Genomic DNA, 24,114 nt, shown 5'->3' with positions numbered 1-24,114 from the left:
CTCTTATATTCGGTATCCCTACTCCACCGCTTTTTTCCCCCCAACAGGCCCTTCTGCTTCCTACAATCACCTGGTAGACCCTGAACCTAACACTTGCCTTGTGTTATTTGTATGGCCCAGGGTGCCGGGCTGGAAGAGGAAGCAGGTGCTATATTGGAGATGAGCAGCCAGGCGGCCGCACGCAGAGCCTTCTGGGAATTGTAGTTCTGCCTCTGCCTCTGTCTCGCGCACGCCCCGCCCCCCTCAACTATGCTCCCGTCGTGCTCTGCGGTGACAGGCGGGCGGGCCGGTTGCTAGGACTTCGCGAAGCGGAGCCCTTGGGCGAGTATCCCTCAGGTGAGCTGGCGCCTTGGGAGCTCGGATTCTCTCAGTGCGGGCTTCCGCGAAAGAGGAATTGGGGTGGTGAAGGTGGTCTAGACATGGGTGGAATATGGGACTGTAGTGTACGAGGGTCGGGTTGGGCCCGGCCAGGCTCGCGTGGCGTCCCAGGTGGGTGGGTAGGTGGGCATGTGAGCGGATGTGCACGCGCGTGCGCAGGCGGCAACACTACTACGCTTGCGCCTGAGACTGCACGACCCTGCCTCCGCCCCCTCCCTCACGTTCACGTGTTTGCGCATGCACGTCGCGTGCATTCCGGTCCGGAGACCCCGTACCGCGCAGCCGCTTCCGGGACTTCCTGCGTCTGTAGGTGGTGGTCAGTCCGCTGCTTCCCGGTCGCCTGTTTGCCACGTTTCTACTCCTGTTTCGTGTCTCCATCAGGAATTTTTCTTTAGGCAGAGGTTTTGGTTTTGGGTCGTTCTTGGGCTTGAACTCAGGGCTTGGGCTCCAGGCCAGCACTCTGAAGACCCCTTTAAACCACAGCTCCATTCTGGTTTTTTGGTGGTTAATTGGAGATAAGAGTCTCAGACCTTTCTGTCTGGGTTGGCTTTGACCCTTGGCCCCCAGATCTCAGCCTCCTGAGTAGCTGGGATTATAAGAATTAGCCACCAGGGCCGGCTAAAGTTTGAGTTTTATTGACATAAAAAGTGCCCTTGCTAGAGGGCAAGCACTCATCTGTTTTTGCTTTAGTTCAGTTTTTTTTTCAGCGAGGGTCTTGAGTTTTTGGTCTGGATGAGCCTTGGAACTAAAAAACAAAGATCCTTTCACTTCTTGCCAGACAACTGGAATTACAAGTCTATCCCACCATGCCGGGCCCATCTAATATTATTTTTAGCGTTGATTTATTTTTTAATTTATTTCAGTCCTTAGACCCTGAGCACGGTCCCTGAGATTCTCTTGCTCAAGGCTGGCACTCTACCACTTGAGCCATAGCACTACTTCCACTTTTTTTCTGTGTCTGTGATACTGAGGAAACCAACCCAGGGCTTCATGCATGCTAGGTAAGCACTACCACTAAGCCACATTCCCAGCCTCATCATTGAATATTTGAAAATTACATGAAAAATGCTAAAACACATTATTCATTTATGACAAATTCATATTAAGTAGGTTTTGTTTGTTTTTTGCCAGCTCTGGGGCTTGAACTCGGGGCTTGAGCACTGTTCTTGGGCTTTCTCAAGGCTGGAGCTCTACCACTTGAGCCCTGGCACCACTTCCAGCTTTTTTGGGGGGGTGGGGCGTGTCATGCGTTTTGAACTGTAGCCTGGGCTGAACTGTAGCCTGGGCGCTGTCCCTGGGCTCGTAAGCCCTAGGCTACCGCTCTACCCTGGAACCACAGCCTAACTTCCCATTTTCTAGAGATTAATTGGAGATAAGAGTCTACCACTGGGCCAAACTAGCTTTATTGGACTCCCAATGAGTCTACTCATTTGGGAGAATATATGGGCGCTCCTCCACTCAGCCTGGAAACTGCATTTGAAATAAACAGTCCCCTGGATGAAGTGTGTCATGAGACTGAATACTGGCTGATACTTTTATTTGGGTTCCTTCTTTTGTGGGGGTGGGGTGGGGGGAGAGGAGGTCATGGGGCTTGGATTTTAGGCTTGGGCTGTCTGAGCTCTTCAGTTCAAGGCTCTCGCCCTACCCCTGGGTCTGGGTGTTGTCTCTGAGCTCTGCATCTAAAGATTAGTGCCCTACCCCTTGAGCCACAGGTCCACTTCCCCTTTTCTAATGATTAATTGGAGATAAGAATGTCATGTTCTTTAGTGCCTGGGGTAGATTTGAACTGAGATTCTCAGATCTCAGTCTCCTGAGTAGCTAGGATTATAGGCCTGAGCCACCATCCGGTCTGCCTGCCTTTCTTGCACAGGTATAGATCCTTTGCCTCTGATAGCCCTTATGTGGACTTCCTGTGAGAACTCTGGGGTTCTTTTGTGGAGTATTTGAGTGTGGCTCAGGACAGTGCCTAGATTAGCATGTGTTCTGTCACTTTCTTTTTTTTTTTTTTTGCCAGTCCTGGGCTTGAGCTCAGGGCCTGAGCACTGTCCTTGGACTTTCTCAAGGCTAGAGCTCTACCACTTGAGCCTTAGCACCACTTCCGGCTTTTTTCTATGTATGTGGTACCGAGGAATTGAACCCGGGTCTTCGTGCATGCTAGGCAAGCACTTTAACCACTAGGCCAAACTCCCGGCCTGTTCTGTCACTTTCTGCTTGTGGTTCCATGCCTGTCTGGTCAGATTCCCATGGCACAGGGTTGGAAACAAGGGTAGAGAAGATCAACTGGTGCCTAAGATGTCCCAGCTAGGGACTATAGGGCCAGGTGGAGCCTCTGTGATAAGTCCAGCATCCTGTATGCTTTCTAAATGGGCACACCTAGGGCCAAAGCTCTGACTATTTTAGATTTATTTTCAGTGAGTATTAAGAGGTTGCTCAGCCTAGCATTCACCAGGGATTTCACCATGCTGGTTCACCCAGCCTGAACAAATGTCGTCTTCTGTCCCTTCCAAAGCCATTTCAGGTTTAAGATACTGATCCTTTTTTTTTTTTTTTTTTTGGCAGTCCTGGGGCTTGAACTCAAGGCCCTCGCACTGTCTCTGAGCTTTTTATGTTCAAGTCTAGCATTCTACCACTTGAACCACAGCGCCCCTTCCAGCCTTATCTGTTTATGTAGTACTATGGAGTTGAACCCAGGGCTTCATGCATGTTAGGCAAGCAGTCTACCACAAACCCATATTCCCAGCCCTGCTGATCCATTTCTGCTGGACCCCAGGCCTCCAGCTCATTGTTCTCCTGGGGTCTGATTAAGGGAGGGTTCCTAGCCTTCTGTCCAGCTTAGACCTCTTGGACCTGCAGCAAGTAGAGAGGAGTTGCTGTCCAGCCCATTGTTGGGTCCTGGGGCTTGAACTCTGGGCCTGGGTGCTGTCCCTGAGCTCTTCAGCTCAAGGCTACCGCCCTATCCCTTGAGCCACAGCTCCACTTCCCCTTTTCTTTCTCTAGGGATAAGAGTCTTACTGACTTTAGTGCCCAGGCTGGCTTTGAATGAGATCCTCAGATCTCAGCTTCCTGAGTAGCTAGGATTACAGGTGTAAGCCACTGTGCCTGGCCGGACCATTGTTTCTTATCCTGAATAGCCACCACAGCAGTAAACCCAGAAGAACTTTTCTGCCCTGTGACTCTCTGGGACTTTAGTTGCTCTCCTTCTACCAACCCCAGAAGTTAAAAGCCCAGGAAGCTGGTTTTCATGGCAGTCTTCTTTCTCTGTCATTTTGTTTTGTTTTTTCATGAGTCAGAGATTGTAGTCTTGGGGACAAACGAGACTATGTTTGGCTTTTACCCTGCACACAGTAAAGCTTTTGTGGCCTAGGCAAATCATGTAAGCCAAAATAACTGGTTTATGGGTTGGCAAATCCAGAGGGCACCAATACCCTGTTGTAGGCCCTGCCTGCCATGGGACCTCAGGCACCGGCAGGTGTGGTGGTACTAGGCCCTTCAAGCATGCTAGACACCACCTGCACTTCCCAGTCTCACTGTTCCCCACCCCATACATGTGTTTGCGTGGTCACCAGTGAGTAGGATGGAGGTAAGCTGTCTTTGGCAAGCCTCCTTCCTGTTCCTGCCCACGAAGATAGGCTGATGTCTGAATCTGTCACCAGGGGATGCCTGGCAGCTAAAGTGGAGGGAAGGCCACAATTGTAAAATGATTAGCACACCCCAGTTTCCCAGGGAAGAGCCAGGGCCGCTTACTCCAAGACACCACTATTTGAGTTGAACCAGAACAAGTTTATTTCAGTGTCATCTAAAGCAACAGTGTTAGAAGTGTAATAATAAAAGAGCCACATAGGGCCGGGAGTTTGGCCTAGTGGTAGAGTGCTTGCTTAGCATGCATGAAGAGCCGGGTTCAATTCCTCAGTACCACATACATAGAAAAAAGCCAGAAATGGTGCTGAGGCTCAAGTGGTAGAGCTCTAGCCTTGAGAAAGTCCAAGGACAGTGCTCAGGCCCAGGACTGGCAAAAAAAAAAAAAAGCCACATAGATAACTTTGGTTTTTTGTATAAAATTCTCCTTTCTAATATATTTCAGTTAAAACCTGCAAAATATTTTTTTCTTTTCTTTTTTTTTTTTGAGCCAGTCCTGGGGATTGAACTCAAGGCCTGGGCACTGTTTCTGAGCTGCTGCTGCTTTTTTTATTTTTATTATTATTTTTTTGAGGGTCGGTTATAGGGCTTGAACTCTGGGCCTGGGCACTGCCCCTGAGCTTTTCAGGTAGGAGAGTCTTGGGGGTCAGGTACATCTGACTACCATGACTGTAGGGATAAGGGAAAGGATAGGAAGCATGGGCTTTGGGACTCTCTGGAAGAGAAGGGGCAGCATTTGGGGGATTGGGGAGTGCTGATGTTTTTTCTTTTTTTCCTTTTGGCTGTTCATGGGGCTTGGGCCTAGACTCTGTCCCTGAGCTCTTCAGCTCAAGGCTAGCATTTTACCACTTTGAGCCACAGCACTACTTTCAGTTTTCTAGGTGTTGATTGGAGATAAGAGTCTCATGAACATTTGTGCCCCAGCTGCCTTTGAACCATGACCCTTAGATCTCAGCCTTCTGAGTAGCTAGGATTACAGATATGAGCCATCAGCACCCAGTGGGGATGGTGTTTTCTTGCCTTCTGTCTAGCTCTTTGTAGACTTGGCGTCTTTTTTAGAAACTGCTTGGAGAAAGAAGATCATTTATTCTGGGTCATCAGCAGACACTGCATTATTCTGGGAGGTAGCCCCGTAGCTCCCAAACCTGGTGTATTCATTTTCTGTCATTATATAAGTCCTAAAAATTAAAAACTTAAGAGATGTCTATCTGTTAGCTTGTGGTCACAGTGTGGCTAGATCCACTCATGAAGGTCTTACCCATTGGAAGCCAAGGGTGCTTGGCAAAGGCCACTTTTTCATGTAGGCTCATCTGGGAAGGGTCTACTCACAACACTGTAAACAGAATTCAGATTCATTTCCTTGTGCTGTAGGACCAAAGGCTCTGAAGCTGGCCTCAGCCTGTCAGCAATTCATCTGGCTTCTGGAGATGCAGGTGGCAGATTAGGAGCTGCCTAGCACTGGTGTGTGTACAGAGTGGTGACAGTGTTTGGAATCCCATAATATGATGGTTGTGCATCTCCATATATCTACTGAATACGCCCTTTAAAAGTGATGTTGGGTGTGATGTCACATGCCTGTACTCCCAGTAGAGACTCTGAGGCAGGAAGATCAAGTTCCAGGCCAGCCTAGAATACAAAACAAAAATCTGTCTCAAAACAAAGATATGTTACTTATAGCACATGAATTACAGTGTTTTGTATCTTTTAAAAGAGCTAAATGGATGTTTATACTCTGCACCCCAAGAGTTGGTAGAACTTGAGCAAGATGGTGACTGGTGATGTGCAGACCCGAGCTGGAGTTCTGAATGAGTCTCCACATTCAGCATGCTCAGCCTCATAGAGCCTCCAGGAACTGACTTCTCTAGCTCATCCAGGCCTTCCCAAAGCTCATGGACAGTGCTCTGCTCCAATCTCTATCTCCACAGTCGGAGCCTTGTTGAGGATGGAACCTGCCCTGGGCCTCACAGAACTGCATGACAATGAGAAGACTGGCAACCTGGAGTCAGAGCCAGTGCCCTGGCAAGCCCTCCCAGTCCTATCTGAGCAGCAGTCCGGGAATGTGGAGCTGGTGCTGGCCTATGCTGCACCTGTTCTTGACAAACGCCAGACCTCACGCCTCCTCAAGGAGATATCAGCCATCTACCCACTGCCTGCCCAGCCACATCTCAAGCGGGTGCGGCCCAGCCGGGATGCCAGTGGCCCCCATGCCCTGGAGATGTTGCTGTGCCTGGCAGGACCAGCTGCAGGCACATGCTCACTGGCTGAGCTTCTCCCGAGGCAGGCCGTGGACCCTCAGGGCCTGGGGCCACCATTTCTGGTGCCTGTGCCTGCCCGGCCACCCTTGACAAGGGATCAGTTTGAGGAAGCTAGGATCCACTGGCCCACATCATTCCATGAGGACAAGCAAGTGACCAGTGCCTTGGCTGGACAGCTCTTCTCAGCACAGGAGCGGGCTGCAATGCAGAGGTACATGGAACGGGCCATACTGGCAGCACAGCGGGCATCAGCTCGGGGCCTGCAAGCTGTGGGTGCTGTTGTGGTGGACCCAGCCTCAGGCGGAGTACTAGCCACAGGCCATGACTGTAGCCATGCAGCCAACCCCCTGCTGCATGCTGTTATGGTATGCATCGATCTTGTGGCCCAGGGCCAGGGACAAGGTACCTATGACTTCAAGCCCTATCCAGCCTGCTCCTTCACCCCTGCAGCCACCACCTCTAAGGGCCCACAAGCAGGCTGTGTGCGCAAGCTGGATGAGGACAAGGATGAGGATGGCCTTCCCTATGTGTGCACTGGCTATGATCTCTATGTCACCCGAGAGCCCTGTGCCATGTGTGCTATGGCCCTGGTACATTCTCGCATCCAGCGGGTCTTCTATGGGGCACCCTCACCTGATGGTGCCTTGGGTACTCGCTTCCGTATCCATGCCCAATCTGACCTCAATCACCGCTTCCAGGTATTCCGAGGTGTCCTTGAAGACCAGTGCAGTAGGCTGGACCCTGACACTTAGACTTGGTGCCCATCTGCTTCCACAACTTGCTCTGCTGCTGGCCAGTTTCAGCCATCATCCGAGATTCCAGAAGCTTCATACCATCTTTATTTGACATGCTTACTGTCACGACACTTCTGCCAGCCCTGAGAGTCAGATCTGTTCTCTTTCAGTCTCTGTGGTCCTTCATGACTGTGTCAGGAAACAGCAATGACATGTGAAAATAAACTACCCCCAAACCAACCTTCTGTCTGGATAGAGGTGCCTGTCACAGCAGCTGGGGTACTGGGGCTGGAACAGGAAGGAGACTCACTGAGCAGATTGTGGTCAGGGGTATAGGGTGTGTCCAAGGCAGAGAAGATCTAGGTGGCACTTTTGCATGCCCTAAGTCTGGAAGGTTCTAGGTGTGTTTGGATAGAGGTCAGTTTTGAATAGAGGTTTTCTCCAGAGGCTTCTTTGGTGCCATTGCACTTTCATAAGTTGCAGGGTGTGGGAACACTCCAGAAGGGGCAGGCACAATTTCATTGGATAGAGGTCTGAATCTGCTGTTTGTAGGGGACTCGGAGCAGCTGTCTGGTACCTGGCCTCAGGCAGTGCTCACATTGGTCAGGACACTAGGACTGACTGAGCCTGCCCCATCTCCAGGAAGGATAGGCCATGCTGGTACTGGATAGAGGTCTGTGGTACTAGAGTAAATGTGGCTGGAAAGAGACAGGAACCACAGGCTCAGCCATGGAAGGAAATATGGTCTTGGACTGTCAGTCTTCCACATACATAGGTCCTTCCTGTACTAGGCAGCTTTAGGATCTCTCCTAAAGGATGTGCCTACTGTCAAGGGCAAGCAATGGGGGAAAAGGCATTGGATAGGAAGCAGCTGAGAGGCCAGACTGGAGAATTCCATCCTGAGACCCTGATGGTCTCAAGGCTAGTGGCTTTGAGCAAAATGACCTGGAGAAAGTTGATATTCTTTTTTTTTTTTTTTTTTTTTGCCAGTCCTCGGCGTAAGCTCAGGGCCTGAGCACTGTCCTTGGATTTTTTTCTCTCAAGGATAGAACTCTACCACTTGAGCCTCAGCACCACTTCTGGCTTTTTCTAAGTATGTGGTACCAAGGAATCGAACCCGGGTCTTTGTGCATGCTAGGCAAGCACTCTACCACTAGGCCAAACTCCCGGCCCGAAAGTTGATATTCTTAAAAGCTTTCCACCTGGACTGGGGAGAACCAGGTCCCTGCCCTAGTGCCTGCCCCTCACACTGTATTGGCAACTCCACCTTCCAGGACTTGGGAAGCTGGCTTGGGGATAGCGCTGCTCTGAGTTGTGGGTACCACTCAGGCTATGTCAGGATTCTTTACTCTGTGGGGATTGAGGGCAACAACTGCATCCCACACAGCAGTGAGTTTGATCTCAGTTCTTGATGACTCAGTGGGAAGTAGAGCCTCACAGGGCTCAGGAGGTAGTTGGAGCAAACAAGTCCACAGGCAAAAGTTGGGGTGGAGGAGGTGCCAGGACTAACCCTGACCTATCCCATCCTGTCAGTATCAGCTAGCGCTCACACAAGTAGTTTAGCTCTGAGGCAAAGTAACACTAATGATCTCTCTTCACTGTGAGATACCAGCTAAGGCAGCAGCTGAAATTGATCTTTATACCAGGCTGTGTATGTGTGCACACATGTACACACATGCACCAGTGCAGAGTGTTAAACTTAAGTTGGTCCTGACCCTTAGCTTTTTTGCTTAAAGCTGGCACTTTACCACTTAAGCCACAGTTCCACGTTTTCTTTTTGCTAGTTAATTGCTGATAAAGAGTTTCTTAGATTTGTCTGCCTGGGTTATCTTTGAACTTCAGTCCTCAGGATTACAGACATGAGCCATTAGTACTTGGCTTTTTTTTTTTTCTTTTTTTTGGTTATGGGGCTTGAACTCAGGGCCTAGGCGCTGTCCCTGAGTTCTTTTGCTCAAGGCTAGTACTCTACTACTTTGAGACATAGTGCCACTTTCCTTCCAGTATATGAGTGGTTAATTGGAGACAAGAGTCTCAAGGAAACTTCTCTGACCAGTTTGGTTTTGAACTGTAATCCTCAGATCTCAGCTTCTCCAGTAGCTAGGATTACAGTTGTGAGCCACCAGCACCCACCTTTTTTTTTTTCTAATATGGGGGGCTGGGAGCATAGTCGAATAGTAGAGTGCTTGCTTAGCATGCACGAAGCCCTGAATTCGATTCCTTAGTACCACGTACACAGAAAAAGCTGGAAATGGCGTTGTGGCTCAAGTGGCAGAGTGCTGGTCTTGAGCAAAAAGTGTCTAGAAAGCTGGGCGCAGTGGCTCACACCTATAATCCTAGCTACTAGGAGGCTGAGATATGAGGATCTTGGTTCAAAGCCAGTCCAGCCACTAAAGACTCTGAGAATCTTATCTCCAATTAATCACTAGAAAACGAAGTGGGGCTGTGGCTCCAGGGATAGGGCCGTAACCTTGAGCTGAAGAGCCCAGGGACAGCACCCAGGCCCAGAGTTCAAGCCCTGTGACAAAGAAAGAAAGAGAGAGAGAGAGAAAGAGAGAGAGAGAAAGTGTCTAAGGACAGTGCCCTGAGTTCAAGCTCTAGAACTGGCAAAAAAAAAAAAAAATTCTAATATGGCAGTTTTAGGGCCTCACACTCTTAGCTTTCTTATTCACAGCTAGTGGCACTTGAGCCAGACTTCTAGTCTGATATTCTGCTGGCTAATTAACTGGAAGGTGGAATCTCAGAACTGTCTGCCTGGGTTGCCTCTGAGTCTTCTGATCTCACCCTCCTGAATTGCTAGGATAACAGCCATCAGTACCCAGCCTGACAGGACTTTTAGTTATGATGGATGCCCCACTTAGGACCCAGGCCTACAAATGGGCATCCTATCGCCTGTGGGGTCCCTGACATCCTGTTTCCTTTCAGGTGGCTGCAGGCTTTAGCCAGGGCACCAGATCAACCAGAGAAGAAATGTCAGGTAAGTCCTGCCAGGAAGGCCATGGCAGCAAGGGATCTGTTCTTCTCTAGGACATGGCCCCCAGTGGAGGGATATCAGCAGCTTCTTTATGAGCCCAGGGCTTCTCCCAGCACCCTGCTCTAACCCCCAGGCCTGCAACTGGTCTTTTTTTGCCTTGTTGCACCTTGGACAAGTATGTTGTGTAGCTGTGTTCACCTGCAAAGCTGCCAAGTCCACAGTGCCAGAGCCACACAGTGGTCATCTTCATCTGCCTCAGACATGAGTAACCAGGTACCCATGTCTCACACCTGTAATCCTAGTTATTAGGAGGCTGGTATCTGAAGATGGCAATTCAAAGCAAGTCCAGGCAGGAAAGTCCGTGAGACTACCAAAACCAGCCAGAAGTTGAGCTGTGGATCGAGGTAAGGGCCAACCTTGAATGGAAAAAGCTTGTGAGTTGCTCACAGTCCCTGAGTTCAAACCTCAAAACTGACAAAAAAAACCAAAAACAAGTGCAGCAGGTGAAGTTCATTTGCCTCCATGATCTCCCTGCTGGTCCTCTCCACTTCTAGACCCATGCTGTATTCACTTAAGGGATCTATATTGTCCATGCCCACTGCCTGATGTCCTCATTGGGGTCTGCTAGACTCTATTTTTTTTTTCCTTTTGCCAGTCCTGGGGCTTGAGCTCATGGCCTGGCCACTGTCCTGTAGCTGTTTTGCTCAGGGCTTGCACTCTACCACTTGAGCCACAACACCACTTCTGGCTTTTTCTGTTTATGTGATACTGAGGAATTGAACCCAGGACTTCACCCACTAAGCCACATTCCTAGCACTGCTAGACTCTTTATCTGTCTTGCAGTGCACACAGGCCTAGAGTACTTGAGCTGGTCATATACCTCACCTTTTTTCTCTTATTTCCATTTTCCTTATGTTGATTAATGGAAGATAAGGGTCTTACATACTCTTTTGCCCAGGACAGGTTGACATCAAAGTAGGATCCTCAGATCTCAACCTTCTGAGTAGCAAGGTTTGCAGATGTGAGCCACTAGTTCTTGGCTTAGAAAATCTAAGAATGCTAGAGAAACCCAAATTCCACTTTCTGGGACTTCCCTGCACATAGTTGTTAACGAGTTTGTATTGTAACTATTGAGTTTGAGTCATAAGAAATTTTTTGTGTGTTTGCTGGTCTCAGAAATTAAACTTGGCTTGAGTTTTATCACTCAAGGCTGGCCATCTGTCACTTGAGGCACACTTCTACTTCAGTGTTTTTTGTATGTGCGTTGGGGGGGGGCGGTCATGGGACTTGAACTCTGGGCCTGGCTGTCCCTGAGCTCTTTAGCTCAAGACGACTACCTACCCTACCCCTAGGCCTGGGTGTTATCCCTGAGCTCTTCAGCTCAAGGCTACTGCCCTACCCCTTGAGCCACAGCTCCACTTCCCCTTTTCTAGTGATTAATTGGAGATAAGAGTGTCATACTCTTTAGTGCCTGGGCAGGCTTTGAACTGAGATCCTCAGATCTCAGCATTCTGAGTAGTTAGGATTACAGGTGTGAGCCACCGAGCTGGCTGTATGTGGTTTTAGTTAGAGATAATAGTCTCACAAACTTGGCATTGAACTGTGATCCTGATTTTAGCTTCCTGAGAATCTAGAATTACAGGAATGAGCTACTGGTTCCTGATTCATGAGATTTTTTTTTTTTCATGGTGCTTGAACTCCGGGCATGGACACTGTTCTTGTTCTTTTTAGGTCGAGGCTAGCACTCTAATACTTTGAGTCACAGTGCCATGTCTGGTGTTACAATGGGTAAATGGAGATAAGTATCTCATAGCTTTTCTGCCTGGGCTGACTTCAAATTTCAACCTTCAGATCTCAGCCTCCCAAGCAGCTAGGATTACAGAGCCTCTGGCATCTGGCTCATAAGAAATTTTATTTATTTGCCAGTCCTGGGCTTGAGCTCAGGGCCTGAGCACTGTCCTTGGACTTTCTCTTTCAAGGCTAAAGCTCTACCACTTGAGCCTCAGCACCACTTCCAGCTTTTTTCTATATATGGTACCGAGGAATCAAACCGGGTCTTCATGCATGTGAGGCAAGCACTTTAACCACTAGGCCAAACTCCCGGCCCCTCATAAGAAATTTTAATCAACAAAAACTTTCTCATGGTTCAGGGGCCAAGGAGCCTGACATAGAGGCTTCTTAGGCTAGAGCCCAGGTGTGGTAGACCAGATGATTTCTTGCAGTTCCAAGGGGATCCTCTACCTTCTTGAAAAGGATGATGATTTCCTGACATGCTTTGGACAGACTGTGACCTGTGAGTCTTCTTCCCTTAGGGAAGGAGAACAACTTTCCACCCCTGCCCAAGTTCATCCCGCTGAAGCCCTGCTTCTACCAGGACTTTGCTGATGAGATTCCCATTGAGCATCAGGTCCTGGTGAAGAGGATCTACCGCCTTTGGCTGTGTAAGCCCTGGGGCTGTTGGCACCCAACTGGTAGGCTGGTGGGGAGCCTGAACTGTGTATTGTCCTCTGTGGAAAAGCTACATTCCCAATGTCTCATCATGCAATGGACAGAGCAGCTGGGGACAGCAGCCTTCCCCTTGTCCCTGCATCCTAAGCCTGAACTACTAGTGTGGCTTCACCAACTAAGCCTTAATGTTGGAAGGTCCTGAAGCTAGGGAGGTGGGTACCCAACCCATGAGTCCCAGTGTACCTATCCTCTATCCTGCTTAGCCCTCTCCACCCTTTTCTCCCCTGCACTCCAGTTTACTGTACCACCCTCGGCATCAACCTCATCGCCTGCCTGGTCTGGTGGATTGCTGGTGATTCTGAAGCTAATTCTGGCAATTCTGGAGCTAATTTTGGCCTGGCTTTCCTTTGGCTGCTGCTCTTTACTCCATGTGGTTACGTGTGCTGGTTCCGACCAGCTTACAAAGCCTTCCGGTGAGTGAGTGGAACTGCCTGGAGGAGCAAGCCTGCACCCAGGTTTTGTCACACTTGCTCCCTGTAGGTATTTCTGGACATCTCTGCTGCTGATGGTCTTGCTTAGAGTTGGGGTGACTGGCCACTCATCTGTGGTCTGGTTTCTGTCACCAGTTCTCCCACACCAAATGGAGGCTGGTGCCAACTGCCTAAAATGGTTCTGGTATACAATAAATAGGCTTTGATGGAGTGAACAGGAGCTCTTCTTCTCTTTTGTTCCCTTTTGTGGCAGCTTATATTGGGGTCAGCAAGCTAGAGCCCACAGGCCAAATCTAGCTGCTGCCTGCACTGTTTTTTTTGTTGTTGTTGTTTTGGTTTTTGTTTTTTTTATCATAAGGCTTGAACCAGGTTGGGCCTGGGTGCTGTCTCTGAGCTCTTGAGCTCAAGGCTACTGCCCTATCCCTTGAGCAATGGTCCTACTTCCGATTTCTAGTGGTTACTTGGAGATAAGAGTCTCATGGACTTTAGTACCTGGGCTGGCTTTGAACTGAGATCCTTAGATCTTAGCCTTCTGAGTAGCTAGGATTATAGATGTGAGCCACCGTGCTCTGGCTTGTTTTTTTTTTTTTTTCTTTTTTTCCCCTGCTAGTACCAGGATTGGAACCTTATACCTCCAAATTGTTAGTTCTATCACTTGAGCCACAGCACCACTTATGGCTTTGTTCTATGTATGTGGTACTAAGGAATTGAATCTGGGTCTTTGTGTATGCTAGGCAAGCACTCTATCATTGGGCCAAACTCCTGGCCCTCAACTTTTGTTGCTGAGATGAGTTCTTAGAGCTTTTTTTTTTTTTTTAAGCTGGTCATGGGGTTTGAATTCAGGACTTGGACACTATCCCTGAACTTTTTCTGCACAAGGCTAGCACTCTACCCCTTTGAGCCACAGCACCACTTCTGGCTTTCTGGGGATTGGGGATAAAAGTCTCATTGCCTAGTGGTAGAGTATGGGAAAACCTGGGTTCGATTTCTTGGTACCACATACATAGAAAAGTCGGAAATGGTGCTGTGGCTCAAGTGGTAGAGCGCTAGCCTTGAGGAAAGCCCAATGACAATGCTCAGGCCCTAGTACAGGCCCCAGCAATGGCCAAAAAAAAAAAAAAAAAGAGGGCCGGGAGTTTGGCCTAGTGGTTAAAGTGCTTGCCTAGCATGCACGAAGACCCGGGTTTGATTCCTCGGTACCACATACATAGAAAAAAGCTGGAAGTGGTGCTGAGGCTCAAGTGGTAGAGCTCTAGCCTTGAGAAAGTCCAAGGACAGTGCTCAGGCCCTGAGCTCAAGCCCAGGACTGGCAAAAAAAAAAAAAAAAAAAAGAGTCTCATGGACTTTCCTGCCTAGGCTGGCTTTGAACAGCAGCTCTCAGATCTCAGCCTTCAGAGTAGCCAGGCATGAGTCACCACTACACAGCTTCTTTTCTGGGGGATGATTATGAAGATTAAACTCTGGGCCTGGGTACTATCCCTCAGCTCTTCAGCTGAAGGCTAGCATTCTACCACTTTGAGCCACAATACCACTTCTGTTTTTCTGGTGGTTCTTTGGAGATAAGAGTCTCATAGGCTTTCCTGTCCTGGCTTTGGACCAGAATCCTCAGATCTTGGCTTCCTAAATAGTTAGGATTATAGTGCCACTGGCACTCAGCAAAATACTATTTCTTTTTCTTTTTTTATTGGTCTGTTGTGGGACTTGAACTCTGAACTTTGAGCTCTTCAGCTCAAAGCTACCCCCCCACTTCCGGTTTTCTGGTGATTAATTAGAGATCATAAGTCTCACGGTCTTTTGTGCCCAGGCTGGTTTTGAACCACAATCCTCAGATCTCAGCCTCCTGAGTAGCTGGGATTACAGGCGTGAGCCACTGCACCAGGCAAAATATTTCTTGAAACAACAGAATTGTCAGGTATCCTTGTCACAGCAGTACTTTTTGTCCCTTTCTAGAGCCGACAGCTCCTTTAACTTCATGCTGTTTTTCTTCATCTTTGGAGCTCAGTTCATCCTGACTGTCATTCAAACAATTGGCTTAGGCTGGGGCACATGGTAAGCTCTGAACAGTGTACCTGTGTGTGAATGTGTCAGATGTGTTGTGTGCTGTTGTAAAGCTATGCCATGCACATGGTGACCCAGGTAACAGTATCCTGTGGTCTGTCCTTGTAATCAGTCCAGAGAGGCACTGGTCCAGTGGAGGATGCTCCCTATAGAGGCTAGCTGCTGGCAGGAAGCTTCTGCTTCATGTGCATCTGGACTAGACTATGTTCATTTATTTATTTATTTATTTATTTATTTATGGTCAGTTGTGGGGCTTGGACTCTGGGCCTGGGCGCTGTTTCTAAGCTCTTGAACTTGAGGCTACTGCCCTACCCCTTGAGCCACAGCCCTACTTTGGGTTGTCTGGTAGTTAATTGGAGATAAGAGTCTCATGGTCTTTATTGCCCCGGTTTGCTTTGAACCACGATCCTCAGATCTCAGCCTCCTGAGTGGCTAGGATCGCAGGCATGAGCCACCACACCCTGTTTAGACTATGTTCTCTTTCTCTCTCTGTCACTATTGTTTTTCTTTTCTTTTTCTTTTTGCCAGTTGTGAGACTTTAACTCTGGGCTTTGACGCACCTTCTTGCTTCTTTTGCTTAAAGCTAGCCCTCTACCACTTAAACTTTTTCTGTTTATGTGATACTGAGGACTTGAACCCAGGGCTTCATGCATGCTCAGCAAGCATTCTGCCACTGAGCAATATTTCCAGTCCTAAAAGTTAATTTGGAGATTTGAGGCATAATACTAACAATGTTGAAACCTTATCTTAAGTCTTTTTCTTTTCTTTCTTTCTTTTTTTTTTTTTTTTTTTTTTTTTTTTTGCCAGTCCTGGGACTGAACTCATGGCCTGGGCACTGTCCTTGGACACTTTTTTGCTCAGGCCTAGTACTCTGCCACTTGAACCACAGCTATAGTTCTGACCTTTTCTGTGTATATAGTGCCAAAGAATCAAACCCTGAGGCTTTGTGCATGCTAGGCAAGCACACTAATACTAGGCTACGCTTCCAGCCCAGGCTCTCCTACTTTGAGCCAGAGCTCCATTTCTGGTTTTCTGGTTGTTAATTGGAGTCTCAGAGATTTTCCTGCCGAGGCTGGCTTTGAACCTCAATCCTCAGATCTTAGCCTCCTGAGTAAGATTACAGGCATGAGCCAAGGCATTCAGCAACTTTTAAAAAATTTTTTATTTTTAATTTTGCTTTGGGCCTTTAATTCCTTTCTTTCTTTCTTGCTTGCTTGCTTGATTGATTGATTGCTTTTTTTTCTTCTTTTTGCCAGTCCTGCATTTGATCTTAGGGCCTGAGCACTGTCCTTGGGCTTTCCTCAAGGCTAGAGCTCTCTCTACCACTTGAGCCACAGCACCACTTCTGGCTTTGTTCTATGTATGCGGTACCGAGGAATCGAACCTGGGTCTTTGTGCATGCTAGACAAGCACTCTACTACTAGGCCAAACTCCCATCCCCTGGGCCTTTAATTTCTTTAAAATTGTTATGAAGGAGATATCTAGAGGGGTTATAGTTACATAAGTCAAGTAAAGAATAAGTGTTTTTGTATGATGTCACCCCTTCCTTTGCTCTTTCCTATTTTTTCTCTTACATCCCCACCCATAAGTTGTATAGTTCATTTTTCTTTTTATTTATTTATTTATTTATTTATTTATTTATTTATTTTTGCCTGTCCTGGCCTTGTGCTCAGGGCCTGAGCACTGTCCTTGGACTTTGTCAAGGCTAGAGTTCTACCTCTTAAGCCTCAACACCACTTCTGGCTTTTTTCTATGTATGTGGTACCGAGGAATTGAACCCAGGTCTTTGTGCATGCGAGGCAAGCACTCTACCACTAGGCCAAACTCACGGCCCCTGTATAGTTCATTTTTAACAAAGTGCCTAGTGATTACCCGTGCTGCATTTTTTCACCCTTTGTCTCTCCAAACAATACAAAAAGAAGGGTTCGGGAGTTTGACCTAGTGGTAGAGTGCTTGCCTAGCATGTACGAAGACCTGGGTTCAATTCCTCGGTACCACATACACAGAAAAAACTGGAAGTGGTGCTGTGGTTCAAGTGGTAGGTTTCTAACCTTGAGAAAACCAAAGTACTGTAATTAGGCCCTGAGCTCAAGCCCAAGACTAGGGGCAGGTGGCAGGGAAGAAGGCAAAAAGAAAACAAAACTTGGGGCTAGAAACATAGCCTAGTGGTAGAGTGCTTGTGTCGTATGCACAAAGCCCTTGGTTTGATTCCTTGGTACCACATCCACAGAAAAAGCATGAAGTGGCACTGTGGCTCAAATGGCAGATCGCTGTCCTTGAGCAAACATGTCCAAGGACAATGCCTAATCCCTGAGTTCAAGGCCCAGGACTGGCAAAAAAGAAAAAGAAAAAAGAAAACTGATAAAGAAAAAATAACCCCTTGTTTCCATTTCCTAGAGTTCATTTTGATAAATACTTTATACGATGTTTTAGTTCCTTTTTTTTTCTTTTTTTAGTTGTTGTTGTAACTTGAGCTCAGGGCCTGAGCACTGTCCTTGGGCTTTCCTCAAGGCAGCACTCTGTGTATATGGTACCAAGGAATTGAACCAGAGCTTCATGGATGCTAGGCAAGCACTCTACCACTAGGCCACACTTTTGAACTCTGGGCCTGGGCATTGTCCCTGAGCTCTTCAGCTCATAGCTATTGCCCTACCCCTTGAGCCACAGCACCACTTTCCCTTGTTATTTCCTTTTGACTGTAGTTTGACAAGTGAAATCTGCAGTTAGAACCATGTTGGAGCTCACACATCCATCCTCACTAATGGTCACAGCACCACTTCATGTTGTCATTGCTATTTGGTGATCCATGCCCTCTTCTTCCATGAGTTACTTTTCTTTGCTGGTTTGTCTGAGCTGTTTGCATAGGAAGGACAAACAGTCCCTTGTCTGTGATGTGCCCAGGCCCACTTTCTTTCTTGCCCCTGCAGTGGCTGGCTGGCAGCAATAAGAACATTCAGGACTAATGTTGGGGTCGCAGTGGTCATGCTGATTCCAGCTGTCATGTTTTCTCTGTCAGCCACCTTGATGGCCATTGTGATCATGAAGGTAAGTCCTCTGTCCTGGGCCCCACTCTTCCTGTCCCCTCTCCATCCAGGTATGTCAAGTCAGGGAGGTCTTCTCTTTGAGAGTCACATAGGATGTACATACTTCATCCCTGGCAACAGGAGCTCACAAAGACTCAGTGTCTGGGGCTGAGGGGCAGCCATGTGGCCTCTCTTCCTGGCAGTGTCAGAATCCCACACTCAGAAGGATAGTGGCTGAGAGTAAACCACATCATCTATCCTGGAAGTCTAGGCTTAGGAACTCCTGGGTCCACAAGTGCTCCAAGCACCATGGATCAGCCTGGTCTGTCTCTTTCTTTCTTTCTTTCTTTCTTTCTTTCTTTCTTTCTTTCTTTCTTTCTTTCTTTCTTTTTTGTGGGTCATGGGGATTGAATGGGTGCTGTCCTTGAGCTCTTCAGCTCAAGGCTACCACCCTACCCTTGAACCAAGCCCCAGTTCCTTTTTTAGAGGTTAATAGGAGATAAGAATCTCCAGTCCTTTTGTGCCCAGGCTGGCTTTGAACCTTGATCCTCAGATCTTAGCCTCCTGAGTAGTTAGGATAACAGGTATGAGCCACTATACCTGGCTGAGCCTGGTAGATTTCTGAGCATACAGCATACAGCCTCAGGTCTGCCTGAGTGGTGATTCAGTGCATCCCATCTTCCTTATAGAAATAAGCCGTTAGTAGCCAGTTCATAGGAGACAGGCAGATCCTGCTGGAAGGTAAGAACTGTGTGACTGGGATGATAACAGAAAATGTGGAGTTACAACAGAAGACCCCTCTATAATCTTAGTTAGGGATTAGGGCACTGAGATCTAAGCATCAGAGATTGAAGCATGCCTGGATAGGAAAGTCTTATGACTCTTATCTCCAACTGAAGCAAAAAGCTCTTATGACTCTTTATCTCCAATTCAGCAAAAAGCTAGAAGTAGAGATGTGGTGCTACCCTTGAGCTGAAGAGCTCAGGGACAACGCCCAGACCAAGACTTCAAGCCCTACTAACTACAAAAAGAAAAGGGAATCTTTGGCCAGAACCTGGGTGTTTTTTGACAGAATCGGGACAGTGAGTAGTGGGTAGGGAGGAGGCCTCCATGGGCCCATTCAGGCTCCTCTGTTTTCTTCAGTTTCTCCCAGAATCTCAGTCACTAAAGTGCTGGGTCTGCTCTCTCTGGACTGTTACTCTGAGACTTGTCCACAGTAGCTTTATTGAGCTTGGCTGCTGCTCAGTGCATTTCTGAGGCCCTAGGTTCACCTCCAGCACTGCAAAAACCCCACTAATGTGTTCAGTGGACACCCTGGGAGTACCTGGTACTCACTGATTACAACTGAGCCTCAGCCTCTTGGAAGCTTACTCTGATTATAGCCCTGACCTACCTACCTACCTACCTACCTACCTTCCTTCCTTCCTTCCTTCCTTCCTTCCTTCCTTCCTTCCTTCCTCCCTTCCTCCCTCCCTCCCTCCCTCCCTCCCTCCCTCCCTCCCTCCCTCCCTCCCTCCCTCTCTCTCTCTCTCTCTTTCTTTGTTTCTTTCTTTCTTGCCCACCTTGAGGCTTGAACTCATCCTAGGCTTTTTTTTTTCCTTAAGACTAGTGCTCTATCACTTGAACCACAGCTCTACTTCTGGCTTTTTTGGTGGTTAGTTGGAGATATGAATCTCATGGACTTAGGCTGGGAGCGTAGGGCCAGAAACGTAGCCTAGTGGTAGAGTCCTCGCCTAGCATTCATGAAGCGCTAGGTTTGATTCCTTGGTACCATATACTAAGAAAAAGTCAGAAGTGGTGCTATGGCTCAAGTGGCAGAGTGCTAGTCTTGATCAAGAAGTGTCAAAGCTGGGCGTGGCAGCTCACATGTATAATCCTAGCTAATAAGGAGTCAGATCTGAGGATTTCTGTGCAAAGCCAGCCTGGGCACTAAAGTCCCTGAGACTCTTATCTTCCATTAACTACTGGAAAACCAGAAGTGGTAATGTGACTCAAGACGTAGGGTGGTAGTCTTGAGCCAAAGAGCTTAAGAACAATGCCCAGGCCCAGGGGTAGAGCAGTAGCCTTGAACTAAAGAGCTCAGGGACAGTGCCCAGGCCCAGAGTTCAGGCCCCAGGACTGACCAAAAAAAAAAAAAAATTTCATGGACTAGCCAGGCCCTGGTGGCTCACATCTGTTAAACCTAGCTTCTCAGGAGGCTGAGATCTGAGGATTACAGTTCAAAGGATTGCTAGCACAGAAGAGACATCTCCCATTAACATCAGAAAACCAGAAGTAGCTCAAGTGGTAGGCCCAGAGTGCAAGCCCCACAACTGACAAAAAAAAATTAAAAATTAAAAAACAAAAGAAGAATAATCTCATGAACTTTCTCCTGCTTGGGCTAGCTTCAAACCATGATGCACAGATCTCAGCCTCCTAAATAGGATTCTAGCCATAAATCAGCCCCCCCCACACAAGCACATTTTCCCTTTTCTTTTTCCTTCCTTCCTTCCTTCCTTCCTTCCTTCCTTCCTTCCTTCCTTCTCTCTCTCTCTCTCTCTCTCTCTCTTTTTTTTTTTTTTTGCCAGTCCTAGGGCTTGAACTCAGGGCCTTGGTACTGTCTCTGAGCTTTTGCTCAGGGCTAGCACTCTACTATGTGAGCCACAGCACCATTTCTGGTTTTTTTGTTTACTAAGGAATTGAACCCAGGGCTCCAGGCAAGCTAGGAAAGCACTCTACCTCTAAGCCACATTCCCAGTGCCTCCCTTTTCTGAAGAATAATGATATCCCCAGTGTCCCCTCCACCTTCCACACTTCTCTGACGTGTGTTCTGTGATATATGGTCTGTTGAGGTGATCATACCCTTTGCTCATGCCCCTGGGAAGTAGTCTGAGACATCTCAGTGGTTGATAGAATGGAGCCTAGGACAGGAGTGGTAACCCAAGAAGGATTATGTGGCAGCACAATGACATGTCCCAGTGGTGTATGTGGCTCTGGGGAAGCTGCCAAGTTGGAGTAGGTCTTTATTTTATGGGAGATAATACACTCTGTTCTAGTAAGATCATGCTCCTACATTTGTGGGCCAGGAACAAGAAAATCAGCTCTTGCCGTGTTGTGTCCCTGCCATATACATGAGCCAACTGATTTTTTGTTGTTTTTGTTGGTCATGGGGCTTGAACTCTGGACCTGGGTGCTGTCCCTGAGCCCTTTAGCCCGAGGCTACCGCCCTACGCAGCTGATTTTTTTTTAAATTTTTACCCTGTTCTCCCATTCCTACAGGTGCACAGGATCTACCGAGGGGCTGGTGGAAGCTTCCAGAAGGCACAGACAGAGTGGAGCATGGGCACCTGGAGGAACCCACCATCACGGGAGGCCCAGTACAACAACTTCTCAGGGAACAGCTTGCCGGAATACCCCACTGTGCCCAATTACCCAGCCAGTGGCAGCCACTGGCCTTAGAGAGAGCTTTCTGGGCCTCTTGCCACCTGCCTCCTCCATCCTGTCCATTTCTGCCACCTGCCCTGGGAACTATGAGGCTTGAAACGCCATCCCCATGGGCCTGAACCCTCACCATGCCAGGGATTTGTCATAAGCACTGGTGAACGGCTGTCAGCCTGTTGCTCCTGAGAATGTGTGGCCACTTAGCATGTGGCAGCCACAGCATTTGTCTCCATGTCACATGGGGCCAGCTCACCAGGGTCCAGGCTGAAGGCTGCTGTAGGCTGGACACCCCCATGGGGCCTGGGCTCAAGTGCCATGTCTCAACCTCTACCTGCATTACCCATGCCCTCAGTTGGCTTGGAAGAGGCCAGACGGTTAGGTTCTTGGGCCCCTGTGGATGCCAGGTCCTCCATGTGCCATTCTGGACAGACCCAAAGGGATGGCAGGAGGGAGGTCCACTTTTCGCCAGGAACATAGGATTCTGTTTGTCCATCCAGGAAGGTTGGTTGGATGGACAGACTGCTCCTCTGGAACGGGGATTCTAAATTGACTCTCCTGTATGTCTCTGACAGGTAGCCTTCCCCTATTCAAACCATAGGTCCCAGGAATAACTTCCATTTGCATCCCCCAAAACTAGCCCCATCCTTTTGGTGAAGGCAATGTGGGTGACTGAGGAGAGTCCCGTTCTCAGGATTCTTGCACTGCCTCTGCCAGCCATGGACAGTGGCTGCGAACTAGGGGCTCCTGCTTTGACAGGATGAAGGACCTCCCTCCTGTGTGTCTGCAGCGAGCGGACTCTGGCTCTCAGGTGGAACCCAGGGATGGCATACACAAGGGCCGGGGACAGGTATGTGCCTTAGAAGGGGATCTAGCAACTGACACACTTCCTCATCCTCCTGACTCCCGCCTGAGGTGTTATCAGGGGAGTAGCCACAGCACCTTTGATAATATTTGGGCCAAAATCTCTTGCCTTCTTGACAGGCTTCTGTACCACTGGCCAAGCCTTCATGGCACTAAGGTCACTGCCCTCAGCACCTAGTTGCACTCCACCCCTGAGGGCTGGGGTCTTGGACCCTTGCCAAACTGCCCAGGTGCTGCTCCAGCCCTCAGCTGCACCTGAGCATGGCTCTAAGAGTGTGGTGGCAATTCCTCAGGATACAGATTCCAGCCCAAGCCTTGGCTTTAACTAGTGTCCTGCTAAAACTGTCTATGGAGGTGCCACCTTGGATCTGAGGCTGCTTAGCCTCCTGACTGCAATGGGGCCAGCTATCGGGAGAGCCTTTGCCAGCAGCACCTGCCCTTTCCACGTATGTGTACATCCTTACACATGGTACATTTTACTACCTTAGAATATTCTGGAAATAAATTCTCCTTCTGCATCAGACAGCAGGGGGGGCTGCCTTTATGAAATGTGAACATGAGTGGGTATATGTACCCCTGCCCCCCCCCTCCATCTTTGCTGTCAGGGAATTTCAGAATATATGGCCAGGATGAATCAGGACTTCCCCAGACACCCTACACACAGCTTTCCTCATGGGTGTCTGCCTTGGTTTCTTCTGAGGAGCAGCAGAGATGAAGCTCAGATGTATGTCACTAGCATTCTGCCCATCATACCTCATCCCCACAACCAGATTTCCTTTTAAATTGGTTCATTTTCTTTCTGCATCACTTGAACAGAGAATTGTGGATAACAGAAAGCCAGTATCATAACTGGGCACTGAAGGCTCATACCTGTAATCTTACCAACTCAAAAGCCAACTGGGGCAGAAAAGTCTGAGACACTTTTTGTGTCTGTACCAGTCCTGGTGCTTAAACTCAGGACTCTGAGCTTTATTGGTCAAGCTAACACACTACTATTTGAGCCACAGCTCTCCTGACTTTTTGATGGTTAGTTGGAGACAAAAGTCTTCCCTGCTTGGGCTGGCTTTGAACCGTGATCCTCAGATCTCAGCCTCTGGGGTAGCTAGGATTATAGGTATAGTAAGTCCCTGGCTGGCTGTGAGATATATCTCTAATTAAAACTACCAAAACACGCCTGAAAGAGAGGTATGGCTCAACTGGTAGAATGCCAATCTGAGTTAAAAAAGCTGAAGGACAATGTCTGGGCTGAGTTCAAACCTTAGTACTAGCACCAAAAACAAAAGAGCATCACTGTCTCTGAGGACTGTTATCAACCATCACAGCAGCTGGGATAAGAGTGGAAGGAGGGATGCCAGTGTATGCGAGCATGGGGCCTGTTAACAGCAAAGACTTAGACATGGTGAGGATGTAAGGTGGAAGCAGGTCTGTTCCACCATGCCTCAGTGGAAATAAAACCAAACCACGGTGTAAATGATCTCAAAGCAGAAGGTACCGGTCATATCATGGGACCTTTGGTTCACAGGTTGAAGTCCTAGGCCCCAGGTGTCCCACTGATAGGACTTGGCTTGGAAATGAGGCCTTTGGTCATGAAATTAGTTAAGCTGAGATTATTAGGGACATCCAAAATGAGAAGTGTTTTTTTTTTTTTTCCCCCCCGCCAGTCCTGGGCTTGAGCTCAGGGCCTGAGCACTGTCCTTGGACTTTCTCAAGGCTAGAGCTCTACCACGTGAGCCTCAGCACCACTTCCGGCTTTTTTCTATGTATGTGGTACTGAGGAATCGAACCTGGGTCTTCATGCATGCTAGGCAAGCACTTTAACCACTAGGCCAAACTCCTGGT

General features: G+C 48.3%; 2 protein-coding genes across 5 annotated transcripts; both read left to right on the top strand.

The window, feature by feature from the left end:
* The first annotated feature begins 262 nt into the window (after positions 1-262).
* Scamp4 (secretory carrier membrane protein 4) lies at positions 263-21,777 on the top strand. 3 transcript variants are annotated; one of them, XM_090338947.1, is made up of 7 exons: positions 263-336; positions 9,926-9,977; positions 12,287-12,415; positions 12,718-12,895; positions 14,864-14,962; positions 17,899-18,016; positions 21,253-21,777. In XM_090338947.1, exons 2-7 carry the CDS (start codon positions 9,971-9,973, stop codon positions 21,430-21,432), a joined length of 711 nt encoding a protein of 236 aa, XP_090195073.1. In that variant the 5' UTR covers positions 263-336; positions 9,926-9,970; the 3' UTR covers positions 21,433-21,777. The 3 variants fall into 3 exon arrangements, with proteins under 3 accessions (XP_090195073.1, XP_090195090.1, XP_090195080.1); XM_090338954.1 differs by lacking the exon at positions 263-336 and adding an exon at positions 1,294-1,379; XM_090338964.1 differs by lacking the exon at positions 14,864-14,962.
* Positions 275-7,226, top strand: Adat3 (adenosine deaminase tRNA specific 3). 2 transcript variants are annotated; one of them, XM_090338936.1, is made up of 2 exons: positions 275-336; positions 5,726-7,226. In XM_090338936.1, the coding sequence occupies exon 2, from the start codon at positions 5,957-5,959 to the stop codon at positions 7,019-7,021; it is 1,065 nt and encodes a 354-aa protein (XP_090195062.1). In that variant the 5' UTR covers positions 275-336; positions 5,726-5,956; the 3' UTR covers positions 7,022-7,226. The 2 variants fall into 2 exon arrangements, with proteins under 2 accessions (XP_090195062.1, XP_090195052.1); XM_090338926.1 differs by lacking the exon at positions 275-336 and adding an exon at positions 1,296-1,379 and having other exon boundaries at positions 5,940-7,226.
* Positions 21,778-24,114: the final 2,337 nt, after the last annotated feature.

The sequence above is a fragment of the Megascapheus bottae genome, chromosome 1 (assembly GCF_031878675.1).
Source record: "Megascapheus bottae isolate mThoBot1 chromosome 1, mThoBot2.hap1, whole genome shotgun sequence".
NCBI classification, from domain to species: domain Eukaryota; kingdom Metazoa; phylum Chordata; class Mammalia; order Rodentia; family Geomyidae; genus Megascapheus; species Megascapheus bottae.
This window is presented reverse-complemented; position numbering and strand designations above follow the sequence as displayed.

Coding starts and splice junctions, on each gene's coding strand:
- Scamp4 (XM_090338947.1), top strand. Junction 12,416..12,717: donor GATCTACCGCCTTTGGCTGT/GTAAGCCCTGGG, acceptor CCTGCACTCCAG/TTTACTGTACCACCCTCGGC. Junction 12,896..14,863: donor CCAGCTTACAAAGCCTTCCG/GTGAGTGAGTGG, acceptor GTCCCTTTCTAG/AGCCGACAGCTCCTTTAACT.